Genomic DNA, 16,667 nt, shown 5'->3' with positions numbered 1-16,667 from the left:
CATAAAACCAACCTTCTATTTTAACAAGTCTAATTTAAAGCATATATTTTTTGAGGAGTGAACCATCCAAATTCTGAATTGTTCACAGTAGGTGAATGCTGCAGCACTCCCAAATGGAATCAATTCGAAATGCTGACCCTTACCAAGTAAAGATGTATGTCCCCTATCAATGAACCATCAGCTGCTTTATAAGTATAACAACTAAGAACAAGAAACTCAAGCATGACATTAGATTTTCCAAACCAATATAAAGGAAGAATTGGCTAGAGAGGTGGCATGTGCTTTACTTAATGTACAAAGACCAATAAAGAAGAAAAGAGATACTTTGACTGGTTGAAAAACCTATATTTAGAAAAACCTCTTAACTAGTTAACTAGTTAACTACTTACTACCTAGTTAACTACTTATTATTTAGAAAAGATAATAACAAATAAGAAGATAACTGCTATACATGGAGGCTGCTCAAAATGTACCTGCTTCTATTGGTACAAGATCCTTCATGCCTTGATTAATTATCTGCAGATGCTCCGATTCTTCAGCTGCAGACCATAACCCTGTTTCAAAACATTCTCAACAATAATATTATTAAGCTGCCATGCACACATACTCAGCTAGTGTCTCTGATTTATCATATATATATATATATATCTATTAATTAAGTCCCAAATATTTCAAAGCCTTGCTGATAGATTGTCACAACATGCATTTAATAATTTGAATACACATCTAAAACATTTCTGCAAAAATTGCTTCTAGATCCTAGTACTTGATTGGATACAATCCATGAAATTAAAAGGAAAGGACATCTTGGGATATGCCAACACATCTTAGCTCTTTCATTAACATAATTCAGCTACTACAATCTGATGATTACATATTCAGGGATATACCAACACATCTTTGCTCAACCAACATTTCTCATAAAAATAGGATTGGATAAGCTAATGTAACATAATCAGCATACATATTCAAGTAATAGAATGATGATTACATAGCCCATCTCCTTGTCATATTCAAGTTAAATAAAAGCATAACAAAAGCAGCCTCATCATGTTTCCCATTTTACTGTAATTCTCAATCTATGGGAAACTTCCAAAATGACTGTATAGGTAAATATGAAATGGGGTTGACTGAGAATGAAGATTAGTAGTACCTGGTGCTTGGTCAGTCGCCTCCTGAAGGCCCTGGTTTTCTTTGGACGCAAATTAAGAGGAAAGAACTTCTTGTTCTTGTAAACTTCTCTAAGAGCATCTTTTTGCTTCTGGGAAATCACTGTCAACACCTCAATATTGAAAGCCTCACGACCTTGCTGAAATCACAAAAACACAATAAATACTGTGAAAAATAAAATAAAAATTATTGAGGGAGAAAGAGATGGGTACATTTTGGAGAGCTTTTTGGGCTCCTCCGGTGACCTTGGCTACTCGGAGAAAAGCGAGCTCTGCTTTCAGATCGGGCTGGAGAACAGAACGGAAGAACATGAAATAGAAATCAGATCTGAGCTAGAGTTAAGGATATGGGCGAATTCTTCCTGCTAAAATAAGATAAATCAGACCAAAGTTCTTCAAATCTTCCCCTGCTTAGTGAACGGGGATAGAAAATACTACTTGGGAAGTTGGAAAAACCCACCTTAATTCCCACCGAAAACCCACTCCCCCCCTCCCCCCCCCCCCCTGAAACCCACCCTCCCCCGAAAACCCACCCCCACAGAAACCCACCCCCCCACCCTCCCAGCTCACCGATCACCGAAAAGCCACCCCCCTGAAACCCACCTTAATTCCCACCGAAAACCCATCCCCCCCCCCCCCCCGAAACCCACCCCCCCACCCTCTCAGCTCACGGATCACCGAAAAGCCACCCCCACCAAAAGCCACCCCCCCCCCCCGAAACCCACCTTAATTCCCCCCGAAAACCCACCCCCCCGAAACCCACCCCCCCACCCTCCCAGCTCACAGATCACCGGAATCTGTTCATCGTCGATTTCAACAAGCGAAGTGCAGAGAAAGAGAGAGGATGGGGAGATGAAGATTTGGGGGCCGACTGAGAATGAGAACGAGAGAGAAGGATCGAGTGAGAGAGACAGACTGAGTGAGTGTGAGCGAGGGTGAGAGAGAAGAGAGCGCGATGGGAATGTGTGTTTTGTGAGGGATATCGTGACTGGGCTGGGGTTGGGAACTTAAGTTGGGGAAAAATTCTCCGTGTTTTTTTTTAGGTGAAGTATAGATATCAGATGGTGTGGCTTACATATCGATTTTAAAAAAATCTTAATCCAAATTGCAAAATTTAGATATCGGAAACAAAAATTGGTGATATGTGAATGAGTTTAGATATCACTTAAAAAATTAACTGATATCTAAAACTCTATAATATCGGTTAATGTAAAAACTGATATTAAAGAAGTGATGTCTATTACAGTTTTTCTTGTAGTGATGGGCCGTGGAAATCTCTACCGGCCCCTTTATTGAGACGGGTTTATCTATTTTATAGTCTCATTACTGGCCTTAAAAATTTCTTTTGGGTCGTGGGCCATATTGGCTAGTAGTCTTAAACAATTATTGGCCCTTAAACCACAATTTAAAGAGGAGTGAGTTAAAACACCCATTGGCCCCAAAGTAAGTTAGCCACCAAATAAGAGTATATGGGCCAAGAAAATATTCTTAGCCACTACACGAAAATGGCCAATATGAAAAATGGTCAACAAGAAAAATGGCCAATATGAAAAATGACCAATATGAAAAATGGCCAATATGAGAAATGGCCAATATGAAAAATGGCCAATAATAACCCAAGTGTCATTTTTGGGTACAAACAGAGACGAATGCGTGCTTGGATAACAATGGTGGTTGCTGGCAAAATAAAGTAGCCAACCTCACAGCCTGCAAGGTATAGATCATAACTTACTATAGCTCATCACATGCTTTTTGACAAATAGAAAATCATGTATTTTAACTCCTGTTCTTTGGGACTTCGGCTCGCACACTCAGGATACATTTCGTGGGAGGGTATGTGAGTGCCCCCTAGTTGATGGTGTGCAGTTCAAAGGAGACTGTTACACTAGCTGTGAAGGTAAAACAAAAAAACTATATATTTTTTGTTTATGTCAAAAAAGACATGAAAATTAAATAGAGAAGGCAAAAGTGTGGTTAAAAAAAATTGTGGATTTTTTTAATGCTCCTGGTTTTGCATTCAAGTTGCTCAAAAGGTTTGATCAAGATTTAATGATCCTAGTTGTTTATATCTAGATATTGCAGACTTAGTTCTAAAAATAAATATGTATGGGTTACAGATCAATGGAAATCTGCACTGAAATTTCAGTTCTTATATTCTTCTTCATGTTAATCAAATTATAGCTAGAATACTTCCACTTTGCAAAAGTTTTCCTTTTGTTGCACATTGTATTGCAATATATTAATATTACCATTGGCTTCCAGCGAGTGGGCCTGGGAGGTGCAAGGTAAATAATGGAGGTGGTTGGCATGAAGCTCAAGATGGACATGCATATTCTGCTTGTACGGTAAGTGATCTTTATGTGTTCCCTTTAAAAAAAAAAAAACAAAATAAAACATTCTGCTCTTGGAAAATATATTTATTTTAATTCCTATTATTTCTCTAAACATGATGATGGAGAGGTCAAATACAAGTGTCCTGCTGGGTTTAAAGGTGATGGTGTCAAAAGTTGTGAAGGTAAGAGAAATTAACGTCTTGGTATTTTTTGTTGTTGTTTTTCAATTTCACTGTAATAGGAAATAAATCTACTAATGCATTGATGTCTAAATAGCTCAAGTTCAGAAATTAAAGTCATGTTTTTGTACTATGACAACAATGGTTCGATGCAATATATTGCCAATTTTGAAGGTAATCAACGCCTAACCGTGGGATGCAAAGGGACTAATGTAAGTGAACGTTTTTGTTAAGTTTGGCCGACCATTTGTGAAACAAAAACATTGAAATGTCATAATGCATGTGTTTTGTATTAGGGTAAGGCTGACTGCCATGGCTGGATATGGGTAGATGAGTACAAGAACTGTGGATTCACCAATGTTTCGGCATAACAACCACCCAAAGATACCAGAGTGTCAAATGTCGTGGATTCATCACAAGGGTCAGCTGCCCCTGATTTATCTCAACAGTCCAGACCCTTGGATTTGGTGGATGAAGAACCTGGGAATGACTATCATTCAGAGTCATCGCCAGACTGTACCCCTGCCAATTGGCGTCCATGGTGGCCATTTGACTCATCGTGGTCACCTGATCCTGATGACATTTACTTCCCATATTAACAAATGTAATTATAATGTGCAAAACTGGTTGTGACGTCACTAAACTTGGCAGGCTACAATCAGGAAGATTGCTGTTACTCTTGATTAATTTTGCAGTTTTCATGTTGTGAGAATTGCTTCTTGGGTATCTGCTTGGTTATTGTTGTACTAAGACTCAATCTAAGTACTATGGATGAAGTGTATGCTTGGCCATTTTATTTTATGCATTTTGTTCGTTTTGTTGTTTATGGATGTGAGTAATGTGACTGTGTATATATGAATACGTGGCTGCATTGTTTGGTAAATAAATGACGTATCGGTGTGCATCCTGAAAATTATGACAATTAAGTTATTGAGACGTTAATAAGTTCATGTTCGTTAGTAAATATTCAGGCACTCCAATTTAAACTAGCATATGATAATTGGGTATGTCAGACTAGACAAATACATTCATTTAAGAAGAGATGTTGAAAAACATAATGTCATGGGCAGGGGCTTGCCTCTGTAATAATATGCCTTATAGGAACCCCAGTTGTGCACGAGGATGCAGTAGACCTATCATTCAATCCCATGCAGAGTTCCATGTGTCCAAGAAGGAGGCAGATTCTTCAACAGATGCTGCCTCTGGCGCGTTTCCAGACTAGTCAAACTGTGTAATTTTGGATTGCATGTCAAAACCTGATTGTCAAATAGGAGCTTGTATTTAGCACTCTGAGAATGCAATTGTCTTTTCGTGTATACACAGTTGCAGTGCAAAACGTTTTTTTGGCCCAGTGATATTCAGCAACATGTAAATGCTTGATTCTAACATTGCTTGTTTATTAAGTCAAAACTATTACAAGGGGATCAATTAAATTTATAGTCTTTATGAAACTAGACAAACTCACATCTCCACGAAAAAGTTAAGTACATGTAGGGAATCAAATTGTAAGAGAAATGAGCTAAAAGGCTTCCGCCAAAATATATTAGTAGGAACCACAGTTACTATCTAAATGTATAAATATGAGTAGTTTGGGTTTTGGTCAAATTAGAAACTTAAACTTAAACCCTATATTATATAAATCCTATTGTGTTTTTTTTTTATTTTAAATCATATAACTTACCCAATACCCTATACCTTAAGACTATAATTCATAGTTGGTAACTTGGTATATAACTATAGAAGCAATTTTGTTCAGAATTTTGGATTGCATGTCAACACCTGATTGTCAAACAGGAGCTTGTATTTAGTAGTCTGAGAATGCAATTGCCCTTTTGTCTATACACAGTTGCAGTGCGAAACGATTTTTGGCCCAGTGATGAAGTTACCATTCTCTTGATGTTTGGTTCAAGAAAATGGTAACTTGGATCAACAAAATGGTAACTTACAATTTTTGACAAAAAGTTACCATTTCTTGAGAAAAAAAATCAAGAAAATGGTAACTTTGGTCAAGGTTGGGCTTGGTTACCACTTTCTTGATCGAAGTTACCATTTTCTTGATCAAACGATCAAGAAAGTGGTAACATTTTTTGCCCCACTGATTTGCTTACACATTTCTTGAGGATTGGTTCAAGAAAATGGTAACTTGGATCAAGAAAATGGTAACTTACCATTTCTTGAGAAAAAGTTACCATTTCTTGAAAAAAAAAATCAAGAAAATGGTAACTTTTGTCAAGGTTGGGCTTGGTTACCACTTTCTTGATCGAAGTTACCATTTTCTTGATCGAACAATCAAGAAAGTGGTAACGTTTTTTGCTTGGCTGATTTGGTTACTATTTTCTTGAGGATTGGTTCAAGAAAATGGTAACTTACCATTTCTTGAGAAAAAGTTACCATTTTTTTAGGAAAAAAATTAAGAAAATGGTAACTTTGGTCAAGATTGGGCTTCGTTATCACATTCTTGAACCAAGTTACCATTTTCTTGATCAAATGATCAAGAAAGTGGTAACGTTTTTTGCCCCACTGATTTGGTTACCATTTTCTTGAGGATTGGTTCAAGAAAATGGTAATTTGGAACAAGAAAATGGTAACTTACCATTTCTTGAGAAAAAGTTACCATTTTTTGAGGAAAAAAATCAAGAAAATGGTAACTTTGGTCAAGATTGGGCTTCGTTACCACATTCTTGAACCAAGTTACCATTTTCTTGATCGAATGATCAAGAAAGTGGTAACGTTTTTTGCCCCACTGATTTGGTTACCATTTTCTTGAGGATTGGTTCAAGAAAATGGTAATTTGGATCAAGAAAATAGTAACTTACCATTTCTTGAGAAAAAGTTACCATTTCTTGAGGAAAAAAATCAAGAAAATGGTAACTTTGGTCAAAATTGGGCTTGGTTACCACAATCTTGAACCAAGTTACCATTTTCTTGATCGAACGATCAAGAAAGTGGTAACGTTTTTTGTCCCACTGATTTGTTACCATTTTCTTGATGTTTGGTTCAAGAAAATGGTAACTTTGATCAAGAAAATGGTAACTTACCATTTCTTGAGAACAAGTAACCATTTGGGCTTGGTTACCACAATCTTGAACCAAGTTACCATTTTCTTGATCGAACGATCAAGAAAGTGGTAACGTTTTTTGCCCCACTGATTTGTTACCATTTTCTTGATGTTTGGTTCAAGAAAATGGTAACTTTGATCAAGAAAATGGTAACTTACCATTTCTTGAGAACAAGTAACCATTTCTTGAGGAAAAAAATCAAAAAAATGGTAATTTTGGCTATGATTGGGCTTGGTTACCACATTCTTGAACCAAGTTACCATTTTCTTGATCGAACGATCAAAAAAGTGGTAACTTGGTTTGAGGCAAGGTTTTGGTTACCATTTTCTTGATGTTTGGTTCAAGAAAATGGTAACTTTGATCAAGAATATAGTAAGTTATCACATCTTGATCAAGAGTTACCATTATCTTGAGAGATGCATCAAAAAAATGGTAAAACTTGTTTACTAGTTCAGCAGGTTATCTATTTTTTTTTTTTTTTTGATATGGAGGCATTGTATGCCTGCCGTCATTATAGAAGGTCCCCTCTACTTGTACCAGTAGAACCACCATCACCTCCAACATTGACAATGCAAGCCTCTGAATTAGTTGACCCAAGCAAGTATTCTACCTCTTCTCCACAGCAATCAGCTTGTCCCCCCCATGGATGCTTTGTCATAATTCTGATTCCCTCTAGCTCCATCGCCACTTCTTTCATGCTAGGCATTCCTCCCCTTTTACCCTCAAACATCTTTTCGCGAGATTGGCCACTTGTTGTACTGTCTCAATATTTCCCTCATTCACTATGTTTTCATCAAGAATTTGAATCAAGCAATCCTCTTCCATTGAACGAACAAAGAAGTTCACTAGGTTTCTCTCTGCCTCAGGCCTATCAAATGAAAGTGCCACTTTGCTTGTTAGTAGCTCCACAAGGACAACTCCAAAGCTGTAAACGTCACTTTTCTCTGTAAGAGTGTTGGACTGAAGATATTCAGGATCTAAGTATCCGAGTGTCCCTTGCACCAAAGTTGATAGTTCATTTTGATCTGCAGGAATTAACCGTGAAGCTCCAAAGTCTGACACTTTTGCAGTGAAATTCTCATCTAATAGTATGTTTGTTACTTTCACATCTCGGTGTATGATTGGTATGGAAATGGAGGAGTGTAAGTATGCCAATGCTCCTGCAGTTTCTGATGCTATCTTCAGCCGTAATTCCCATGAAAGTGATGATGATCCTTTGCCTTTTTTGTTATGGACATGCTCAAAAAGAGTGCCACGGGTAATGAACTCGTAGACTAGAAAAGGCACCTCTATCTCTAAACAACAGCCTAATAGCCTCACAACATTTCTATGGTTGATTTGTGAGAAAAGAATCACCTCATTAACAAACTGATTATTCTAAGTTGGGGCACCAATTTTGGACTTCTTTATAGCAACCACTTTGTTATCTGGTAATATTCCTTTGTAAACTGTTCCATAGCCTCCTTCACCAAGGACTCTACTTTCATGGTAATTGTTTGTAGCCTTCTTAAGTTCTTTTGCAGCAAAGATTTTTATTGTCTCCACAGAACCTCTGCAACTAGCAAGTTGTTGTTTTAACAATAAGCCACCATTTTCTGTGAAGTACTTTTCTTTGAGTTCATGAACTTTCTTTTCTTCAATCCCCAATATATCCATGAAATTCCAACCAGTAAAACCAAGAAGCCTACACTGACACCTATACATAATTGAAAAAATTAACTACCAAATTTTATTTTAAAATTTATTTATGTATATTCTACTGGGGATAGAATGTTAGAGATAGATTGGGAAAAGAATAGGCATATAGTGTATTAAAACACCTTGTTTTAGTTATCTAGCTTGTTCTGTTTTAGCACAAAGATTTTCTTGACAAAGTAATAGTTATTGAGAACAAGTATGATTCTCTATATCACAATGAAAAAATATTTATCCATTTTACATTTAGTTAGATTAATCAATCGTTCGAAACTTGCTAAAAAGGCTTGAAAACCAGAGAGATCATGTATACCGTATACGTAGGGGAAAAGTTTCAATATTGCAAGGATAGTTTATGTGTATATTAATGTATAGTCAAATGACTGAAAAAGAAACAAGCCTTGACTAAAAATTATTTTTCTCTTTCTTTTTTCTTAAAGAAAAAACTTAGGAGAACTGTAGGTTAGATTATTTTTTTTATTATTTATCCAAAGGTAGCTCAAGTCAAATAAGTTTGGGTGCCTAGCTAACCCTCAAAAAGAAGAGTTTGGGTGCATTAGTATATGTGTAAAAGAAATTTAGACTAGGGATAGCCCAATTAGAAGGACTGTAGAATACTACACTTAAGTTTGATTCCTCTCCAAGTCTCTTCCCGAATTAAAAAAAAAAAAAAAAAGACTATGATCATAAATAAATGCATGTTAATTAATATATATGTAAATAATGCATACCCAATGAAGTGATAAGCAGGATATTATTGTTGTCTTTGATACACCTGGTTCCATTCTTGCCGTCCTCTGTGTAACCTTTGTTTTTTTTGTAACCATGGTCACAATTACAAGAATAACTTCCAAGTATATTTTGGCACGTCAACCCAGGATCGCAGGGGTAGGGGTTTGTATTCTCGCACTCATTTTTTTTTGGTAGGAGGGAGGGCCAAAGGCCCAGAGAAAAAAAAAAACAAAAACTAACTAGCTAAGAACAAAACGACTGCGAGAAAAGCCTATAGAATCTTCAAAAATAATCTGAGCACACCAAGAAGGGGGATGGTTAAAAATTTGCAGACCCAGGTCCAGAGAATGACCAAAAGTAGCAAGACTATCAGCAACATAGTTTCTTTCCCTGTAGATATGAGATAAGCAGCAAGTCCAGTCCCTTTTGAGGAGATCTTGGCAGGAAGCAATCAAGGAGCCAAGAGGGTGATTTATACAATCATTATGAAGCACCAAATGGACGCCACAAGCAGAATCCATCTCAACAAGAAGATGTCTATAACCACTATTCCAAGCCAAGCAAAGACCATGAAATAATCCCCATAATTCAGCAGATAAAATCTCACCTCTACCAAGGTTGGCAGCAAAACCTGAAACCCAACAACCATTGCAATCTCTAAGAACACCCCCAGCACTAATTGAACCAAGAGGCCCACTTTTACTCCCATCAACATTCAGTTTAATCCACTCAACAGGAGGAGGGGTCCAAGAAAGCATCAACTGAGAATTAAACTTTTGAGGAGCAGAAGCAAAATTAGCATTGTACCACTCAAGAGCAGCAGTCCTAATGCAAACTTCAGGTTGACCAGGGAAGGAGAAATCAGGCTCAAAAATCCTTTTATTCCTCCAAAACCAAAGAAACCAGCAACCAAAACAGAAAATCACATTCCAAGCAGCCCCACCATAGGAGACTTTCTTGGAAATCAAGTTGATCTTTAACCAATTAGAAAACTCAATGCCAGGGGAATCCAAAATATGAATGGGCATCCAAAGGCTTCTCCAAACCAAATTAGCCCTGCTGCAATCCCTAAAGACATGAGAAATGGATTCCATAGAAGCACCACAAAAATTGCAAGCAGGGATGGGGCAAAAACCTCTTTTCCACCTCTGCTCATTGACCAAAAGCTTACCTAAACAAAGCAACCACAAAAAAGTTTTAATTTTGGGAGGAACAACAAGCTTCCAGATGAAAGACCATTGCCAGTTCTCATAACCATCATCCCCAAGACCAATATGATAAGCAGATTTGACAGAGAAAATGCCATTAGAAGAACTTCCCCAAATCCATCTGTCATCATAACTCTCAGAAGTGCAAAAAGGAATGGCAACAATCTTTTGAACCAAGTCCTCAGGCAGAAAAATTCTAAGCTTAGGAATATCCCAACTCTGATTCACAGCAAAATCAACCACCTTAGCCTCAGAATGAACAGAGTCAAGAGGAATTAACGCATGAACATGTAATTTTCCAAAACCAGTCCAATTATCATGCCAAAATAAAGTGTGCGTACTTGAACCAATCCTGTAAAACAAACCCTTCTTTAGGAGAGAGGCCCCAACAAGCATTCCCTTCCAAGAAGAAGAAGAAGAAGGAGCAGGCTTATGCTCATGGAGGATAGCCAAATTATTACCTTGCAAATACTTAGCTGAGACAGTTCTAGCCCACAAACCATCATCATTTTGAAGGATCCTCCAACCAGGCTTAGCGAGTAAAGCAGTGTTCATCAATCTCATTCTTTTTAAACCCAGCCCACCCATAGCTTTAGGAAGACAAACTTGACTCCACTTCACTAAATGAACCTTCCGCTTAGAATCCGTAGAACCCCACAAGAATCTTTTATTCAATTTATCAATATTATCACAAATTGAAACAGGAAGCTTAACCGATTGCATAGCATAGATAGGAATAGAAGAAGAAACAGATTGAATTAAAGTAACCCTCCCAGCAAGAGATAAGTTATTAATCTTCCAAGAAGCAAGCCTTGACTGCACTTTCTCAACAATTTCCTTATAGGTGAATTTGGTAATTCTGGAGTGAATAAGAGGCACTCCTAAGTAACGACCCAAATCCTTAGTCAAGGGACTGCCACAATGAGAGCTAATAGCTTTAGCGAGACCAACAGGAGTATTAGGAGAATAGAACAATCTAGACTTCTCAAAACTGATTTGTTGACCAGAGATGGAACAAAACTGATCCAAACATCTTTTAATAACATTAGCTTGCCTCATTGAAGCCTCAGAGAAAAGGATAATATCATCTGCAAAACACAAATGAGAAATAGCTGGACCATTTCTACAAACATGCACAGGCTTCCATTCCCCTCTGCCAACAGAATCCATAATGAGATGACTAAGCTTTCCAACACAAAGAACGAAAAGATAAGGTGAAAGGGGATCACCTTGTCTAATCCCTCGCTCAAGCTGAAAGGCACTAGTTAACTCACCATTAACAATTAATTGATAATCAACTTTAGCAACACAATCCATTATGAGATTTAAAAGGTTACCAGAAACACCAACCTCTAATAAAGTCTCTTGAATGAAAGACCATTTGAGCCTATCATAAGCCTTGGCAAGATCAATCTTCCAAGCTAGAAAACCTCTCTTAGCCTTGCAACTTCTGAAAGTGTGGAGGACTTCTTGAGCTGTAAAAATATTGTCTGTTATCTGTCTTCCAGGGATGAAACTAACCTGGCAGGGGCTGATCCATTTTTGCATAAGAGGTCTAAGCCTACTCACCACAATCTTAGTGACCACTTTATATAAAGTATTGCATAAACTGATAGGCCTGAACTGAGAGATCAACTGAGGACCAGAAATCTTGGGGACAAGGGCAATAAGAGTATTACCAAGACCTTGAGGGATAGAACCAGTGCTAAAATAGTTATAGACCATATTGACAATATCAGGCCCAACAGTTTCCCAATGATTCTGATAAAAGCCTGCAGGAAAGCCATCAGGGCCAGGAGGAGAGAAAAGCACCAATAGAAAAAAGGCTAGATTTAATTTCATCTTCAGTAACAGTCTTATTAATGCAAGACAACTCAGAACTAGGGATAAGAGGGAAATAATTAGGGAGTTGGATATCAGAAACACTAACATCTGAATCCATAAAAAAGGTTTTAAAATGAGAGACATCAATGTCCTGCAAATCTTTCTTATGAGTGACCCAAATACCATTAGCATTGAGCAGCCCTACAATTTTATTCCTTCTTCTTCGAATGACAGTGGAGAGGTGAAAGAAACTAGTGTTTCTATCACCATCTTGAAGCCATTTTACTCTTGACTTTTGCCTCCAAAAAGCAGCCTCTTGATCTAATATTGCATTATACTCATTTTGCAATCGACTTTCCAAATTTAGGAGAAAAGAAGAAGCATTAGTACAGAGAGCCAGCTGAACTCCCCCTAACCTAGCCAAGAGCCTTTTTTTCCTGTGAAAAAGATGACCAAAGACCTCCATATTCCACTTTTTAAGATCAATAGTCACAGCAGAAAGTTTGTTAAATAAGTCGAGATCATGAGCAGCCCAGACAGATTGAAGAAAGTCCTTAAAACCCTCATGCAACAACCACATGCTTTCAAAACGAAAAGGCTTATTTCTAGAATCAACATAATGACCATTATCTAAACAAATAAGGATAGGACAATGGTCAGAAGAAGTTTTGGGAAGGTGCTTGACAAAAGCTTCAGGAAAAAGCAATCTCCATGAATCATTACTCACAGCCCTATCAAGCCTCTCCCAAACAAGCCTACCAACATTATCTCTTCCCTTCCAGGTGAACGACGGACCAACAAAACCAAGATCAATACACTACCATTTGTGAATCCAGTCTTTGAAACCACCAGCTCGAAAGTTGGGAGAACCTCCATTCTTCTCACTACTGCAGACCATTTCATTAAAATCCCCAGCCAAAAGCCAAGGGAGATTATGATTAGAAGCAATAATATCTAAAACCTGCCAAAGAAAAGCTCTCTTTCTAATGCAAGGACTCCCATACACAGCTGAAAAAAGCCACATAGAACCATCAGGCCCAGAAAACGAGACAGTGAGAACTTGATCCATGCAGTGAATGACATCCACTTGAGCAACATTGGTACTCCATAATAACCAAATGCCTCCAGAGAAGCCATGAGCATCAACTACCTCAAAATTAGGGAAACCAAGACTCTTGATGACCTCTAGAGCCTTAGAACCACTAATCCTAGGCTCAAAAATAGCAGCAACATCAACTTTATTACTAGAGATTAAATCCCGAAAAGAATTCTTGAAAGAAGACCTCTTAGCCCCTCTAACATTCCAACAAATAATATTCATCATCATTAAAAATAAGAGAGAGGTAGAAAACTAAGAGGATAAACCTCAAACAGAAACAACACCACCCTTCTCATGATGAGAAGAGTCAATGTGCATATCACCATACTGAGCTCTAACAGCTCCATGACCAATTTCCTGAGATTCAGGGACATAAGACAAATTAGTGTCACTTATATCGACACCTTCCATAGAGCAAATCCCCTTATCAGGCCTAATATCAGGAGGTTGATGGCCAAAGACAACAATGCTCTCCTCATAGTTGGGACCAGCATAAGCCTCAGTGATAATAGGATTACACACTCGAGGACCCTGCCCCAAAAAACCAGAGAAAGCAGCACTTAAGGTCTTCCTGAGTTTTTGAACCTCTTCTTCAGAATAAATAGACTTAGTGCCACTCACAGAGGCGCCTCCCTTTTGAGAAACACCAATTCCCCCACCCTTCTTATTAGATATATCAGAAGAGGAGGTCTCTCTTCAGTAATTGCCTTCTTGCTTTTTGGGGACCAAACTTTCTTCCCCAAAACAGGTTTGTCCTTACCAAATGTGGAGTTAGCAGGGACAGACCCTACAACAGACTCAACAGCTTCCTGAGCTTCCTTAGATTTTAAGGCATTAAACCTAGATCCTTGAACTTGTATCTTATCCCCACCGGAAAAGCTAGTCCCATAAGCCTTTTTACTTCTTCCCCTATGCTTTGGTTGCATCCAAACACCATGAATTGGCTCTTCAACCACCTCCCGAGACTTAACATGAACCATCTCAGGAACAGGTTTATTAATTGTAGTATCCCCAGAGTTAACAGCACCCTCACCAACCTCCATATTTTCAGCTTCAGAAGCCTTATTCCAAGCACAACCCTCTTGCTTGTGACCATACCTCCCACAATGGAAGCAAATTTGAGGCATACCCTCATATTCCAAGTTATACCAAATTCCATTGATCTCAATATAGGCTTCAAAGGGCTTAGTAAGGTCAACCTCAACACAAATGCGAGCAAACTTACCTCTAGAACAAGAGTTTGTGAGTATATCAATTTTGAGCAGCTTTCCCAGGGCATTGCCCACTTTCTTCATAGCCCAAGTGTTAAAGAATTCCATCTGAGCACCACTCACTCGGATCCAGACAGCCATATGAGTCACAGTGTCAGTAAAAGGATTAAACCCAGGCCTCCAATTCTGAATAGTCAAATAATTTCCAACAATGACCCAAGGTCCACCTGTTAAAACAAACTGCCGATCTTCTTCCAATTGAAATCTAACAATAAAATAGCCATTTTCAAGATCAATAAGCTGAAAATCCCTTTTAAGACCCCATTTCTGCTTTAGACGACCCACCAAGAAATTATAAGTATGGTTTCTGCCCAAAAGTTTGATGATGAGAGCTTGCCGCCAAGGTTGGCACATCCGATCCATCGCCTTCTCAGAGAATCTAATGCTTGGACCCTTAGATCCACGAGAAATAACACAATCCTCATCAAGTAAGTCAGACTCATTCAACGGAACAGATCGAGCACCCATAGTAGTCTCAACAGATTTCATAAGACGATCCATGAAACTTGGAGTCGATTTCGCCACCCCAGATGGTGGCGGAGGAGGGGTAGAGTAAGAACCAAAATCTGGGTCGTCGGCTGATCGACCTCGCTTTCCAGCACGAGGATTCACAAAATCCAAGCCTCCCAAATTAGCCAAGGTGAATTCCGGCTCCCCGCCGCCCATTTGTGGTCGGAGAGCCGAAAAGATGGGTCTCTCCTCCGTTGACGTCACCCCCAAACCAGAAGAATACCACCAAAAAGAGTACAAAGAGAACGTTTGTTAGGAGAGAGAACAGAGCTTTCTCGAGATATTAGCTTAGGCCACAATTTTTTTGTTTGTTCAGTCTTCTGTACTTCCTCTTTTTTCAACAACACGAGATAGTGAGATGTTTACATACATGCATACGCCAAATGTGCAAAAGTATTCTCGCACTCATTACCATTTGAAAAGAAAGGAAAACTCATATAAATGTCAGTATGTCACACATATTACGAGGTGATCGAAATCCCAATTTTGACCTTTCCTAGCTTCAACAACGTATTAAATATGTGTGTATGAATAAAGAATATGGATCACCTTCACAACCTAGATATGGGTTTCCTCGGTAACCTGGCAAGCACTGGCAAATGTAACCATTCCGATTCGCAGGGTTGAGACACGTGCTATTTGCCTTGCATGCAAAATCCTTTCTCTTTCGAGCTGCATCACAAGGATCATCCCCAATTGCCCAATCAAGAACCATTGGGAGCTCTTCTATGTTCTCCAGTTGTTTCAAGCTTGTTTTGGAGAAATTGAACTGGCCTTATTGCACAATGAAGGCGTAGCTTCAGGGGTTAAAGTCCCCCATATACCCCCGGTATGATTTTCGTAGCTACCCAATCTCACAGTTTGATTGTGCAGTCCGCTGGGGATGGAAGTTTGGCAACATCCAATGCCAGAGCAAGAGTAGTCGTTGACGCCTGTAAGGCAAAGCTCGTATGATTTTGAAAATATTTCAACAAGCTGCCAGCTTCACCATATGCCATTTTTTTTTTGCCTCTTAGATCGAAGATAGTTCTTTTGATCTATTTTTGTATATCCAAGAGATTCCCTTCCTCTAGGTTGTCTTCCCATCAACTCATATGCAGAACTAGGCAATATCCTAGATTCTTCTGCTAAATCTATTTGAATAGCTTGTGAGTCATGTATTTCCTTGTGAGATGGAAGTAATGTACACACTCTGGTTTCACAAGTGAATGGTTGTGTTGTTCCACAAAACTATGTATAAAATACTTACCATTATATCTATTCAACTTGATAACCATTTGAGCACCACATCATGTCCTTGTCTCTGCTCTTGGATTTTTAATGATCTGATTTTGCTTAGCTTTAGGTTGAAAACCCTCCTTCCAACAAAGGTAAACTCTTGAAGTGACTTCACCTGTTCTTCTATTTTTGTTTTGGTTGTCTTTTCTAATGGAAAACCCCATTTTCCTCCCATATTCATTATAAAAATTGTAGGCCATTTCTTCATAATCAAACTCCATACCACATCTTGGTTTACAATCTAAATCACCCAAATCATCTTTATCAATGATGTATGTAGTTGTTGAATTACTCATTTTTAACTCTACAA

The 16,667-nt window shown here is 38.4% G+C and overlaps 2 protein-coding genes and 1 pseudogene across 3 annotated transcripts; all 3 read right to left on the bottom strand.

The window, feature by feature from the left end:
* Positions 1-472: 472 nt before the first annotated feature.
* On the bottom strand, positions 473-1,619 carry LOC147292789 (large ribosomal subunit protein uL29-like). Of its 2 annotated transcripts, none has more exons than XM_086233365.1 (3): positions 1,383-1,619; positions 1,154-1,309; positions 473-554 (listed from the first exon to the last, which is right to left on the bottom strand). In XM_086233365.1, the coding sequence occupies exons 1-3, from the start codon at positions 1,479-1,481 to the stop codon at positions 513-515; spliced, it is 297 nt and encodes a 98-aa protein (XP_086089491.1). In that variant the 5' UTR covers positions 1,482-1,619; the 3' UTR covers positions 473-512. The 2 variants fall into 2 exon arrangements, with proteins under 2 accessions (XP_086089491.1, XP_086089492.1); XM_086233366.1 differs by having other exon boundaries at positions 493-539.
* A 5,632-nt stretch (positions 1,620-7,251) lies between these two features.
* LOC147292787 (putative wall-associated receptor kinase-like 16) lies at positions 7,252-16,653 on the bottom strand (annotated as a pseudogene).
* Positions 9,407-15,235, bottom strand: LOC147292788 (uncharacterized). Its single transcript, XM_086234490.1, has 5 exons — positions 14,006-15,235; positions 13,627-13,829; positions 13,095-13,494; positions 12,383-12,974; positions 9,407-12,147 (listed from the first exon to the last, which is right to left on the bottom strand). The coding sequence occupies exons 1-5, from the start codon at positions 15,233-15,235 to the stop codon at positions 9,407-9,409; spliced, it is 5,166 nt and encodes a 1,721-aa protein (XP_086090616.1).
* Positions 16,654-16,667: the final 14 nt, after the last annotated feature.

Source organism: Dryas octopetala, chromosome 2 (genome assembly GCF_963921425.1).
Source record: "Dryas octopetala chromosome 2, drDryOcto1.1, whole genome shotgun sequence".
Taxonomy (NCBI): domain Eukaryota; kingdom Viridiplantae; phylum Streptophyta; class Magnoliopsida; order Rosales; family Rosaceae; genus Dryas; species Dryas octopetala.
This window is presented reverse-complemented; position numbering and strand designations above follow the sequence as displayed.

Bases quoted from the DNA above. Each gene is read 5' to 3' on its own strand.
- LOC147292789 (XM_086233365.1), bottom strand. From the start codon at position 1,481: ATGTTCTTCCGTTCTGTTCTCCAGCCCGATCTGAAAGCAGAGCTCGCT. The intron at 1,310-1,382 runs GTACCCATCTCT...TTGTGATTTCAG, and splicing joins CCCAAAAAGCTCTCCAAAAT to CAAGGTCGTGAGGCTTTCAA. The intron at 555-1,153 runs GTACTACTAATC...GTTTTGAAACAG, and splicing joins GGCGACTGACCAAGCACCAG to GGTTATGGTCTGCAGCTGAA.
- LOC147292788 (XM_086234490.1), bottom strand. From the start codon at position 15,235: ATGGGCGGCGGGGAGCCGGAATTCACCTTGGCTAATTTGGGAGGCTTG. The intron at 13,830-14,005 runs GCAATTACTGAA...TTTTTGGGGCAG, and splicing joins GGTCCCCAAAAAGCAAGAAG to GGTCCTCGAGTGTGTAATCC. The intron at 12,148-12,382 runs GTATTTGGGTCA...GCTTTCCTGCAG, and splicing joins AGGGCTGCTCAATGCTAATG to GCTTTTATCAGAATCATTGG.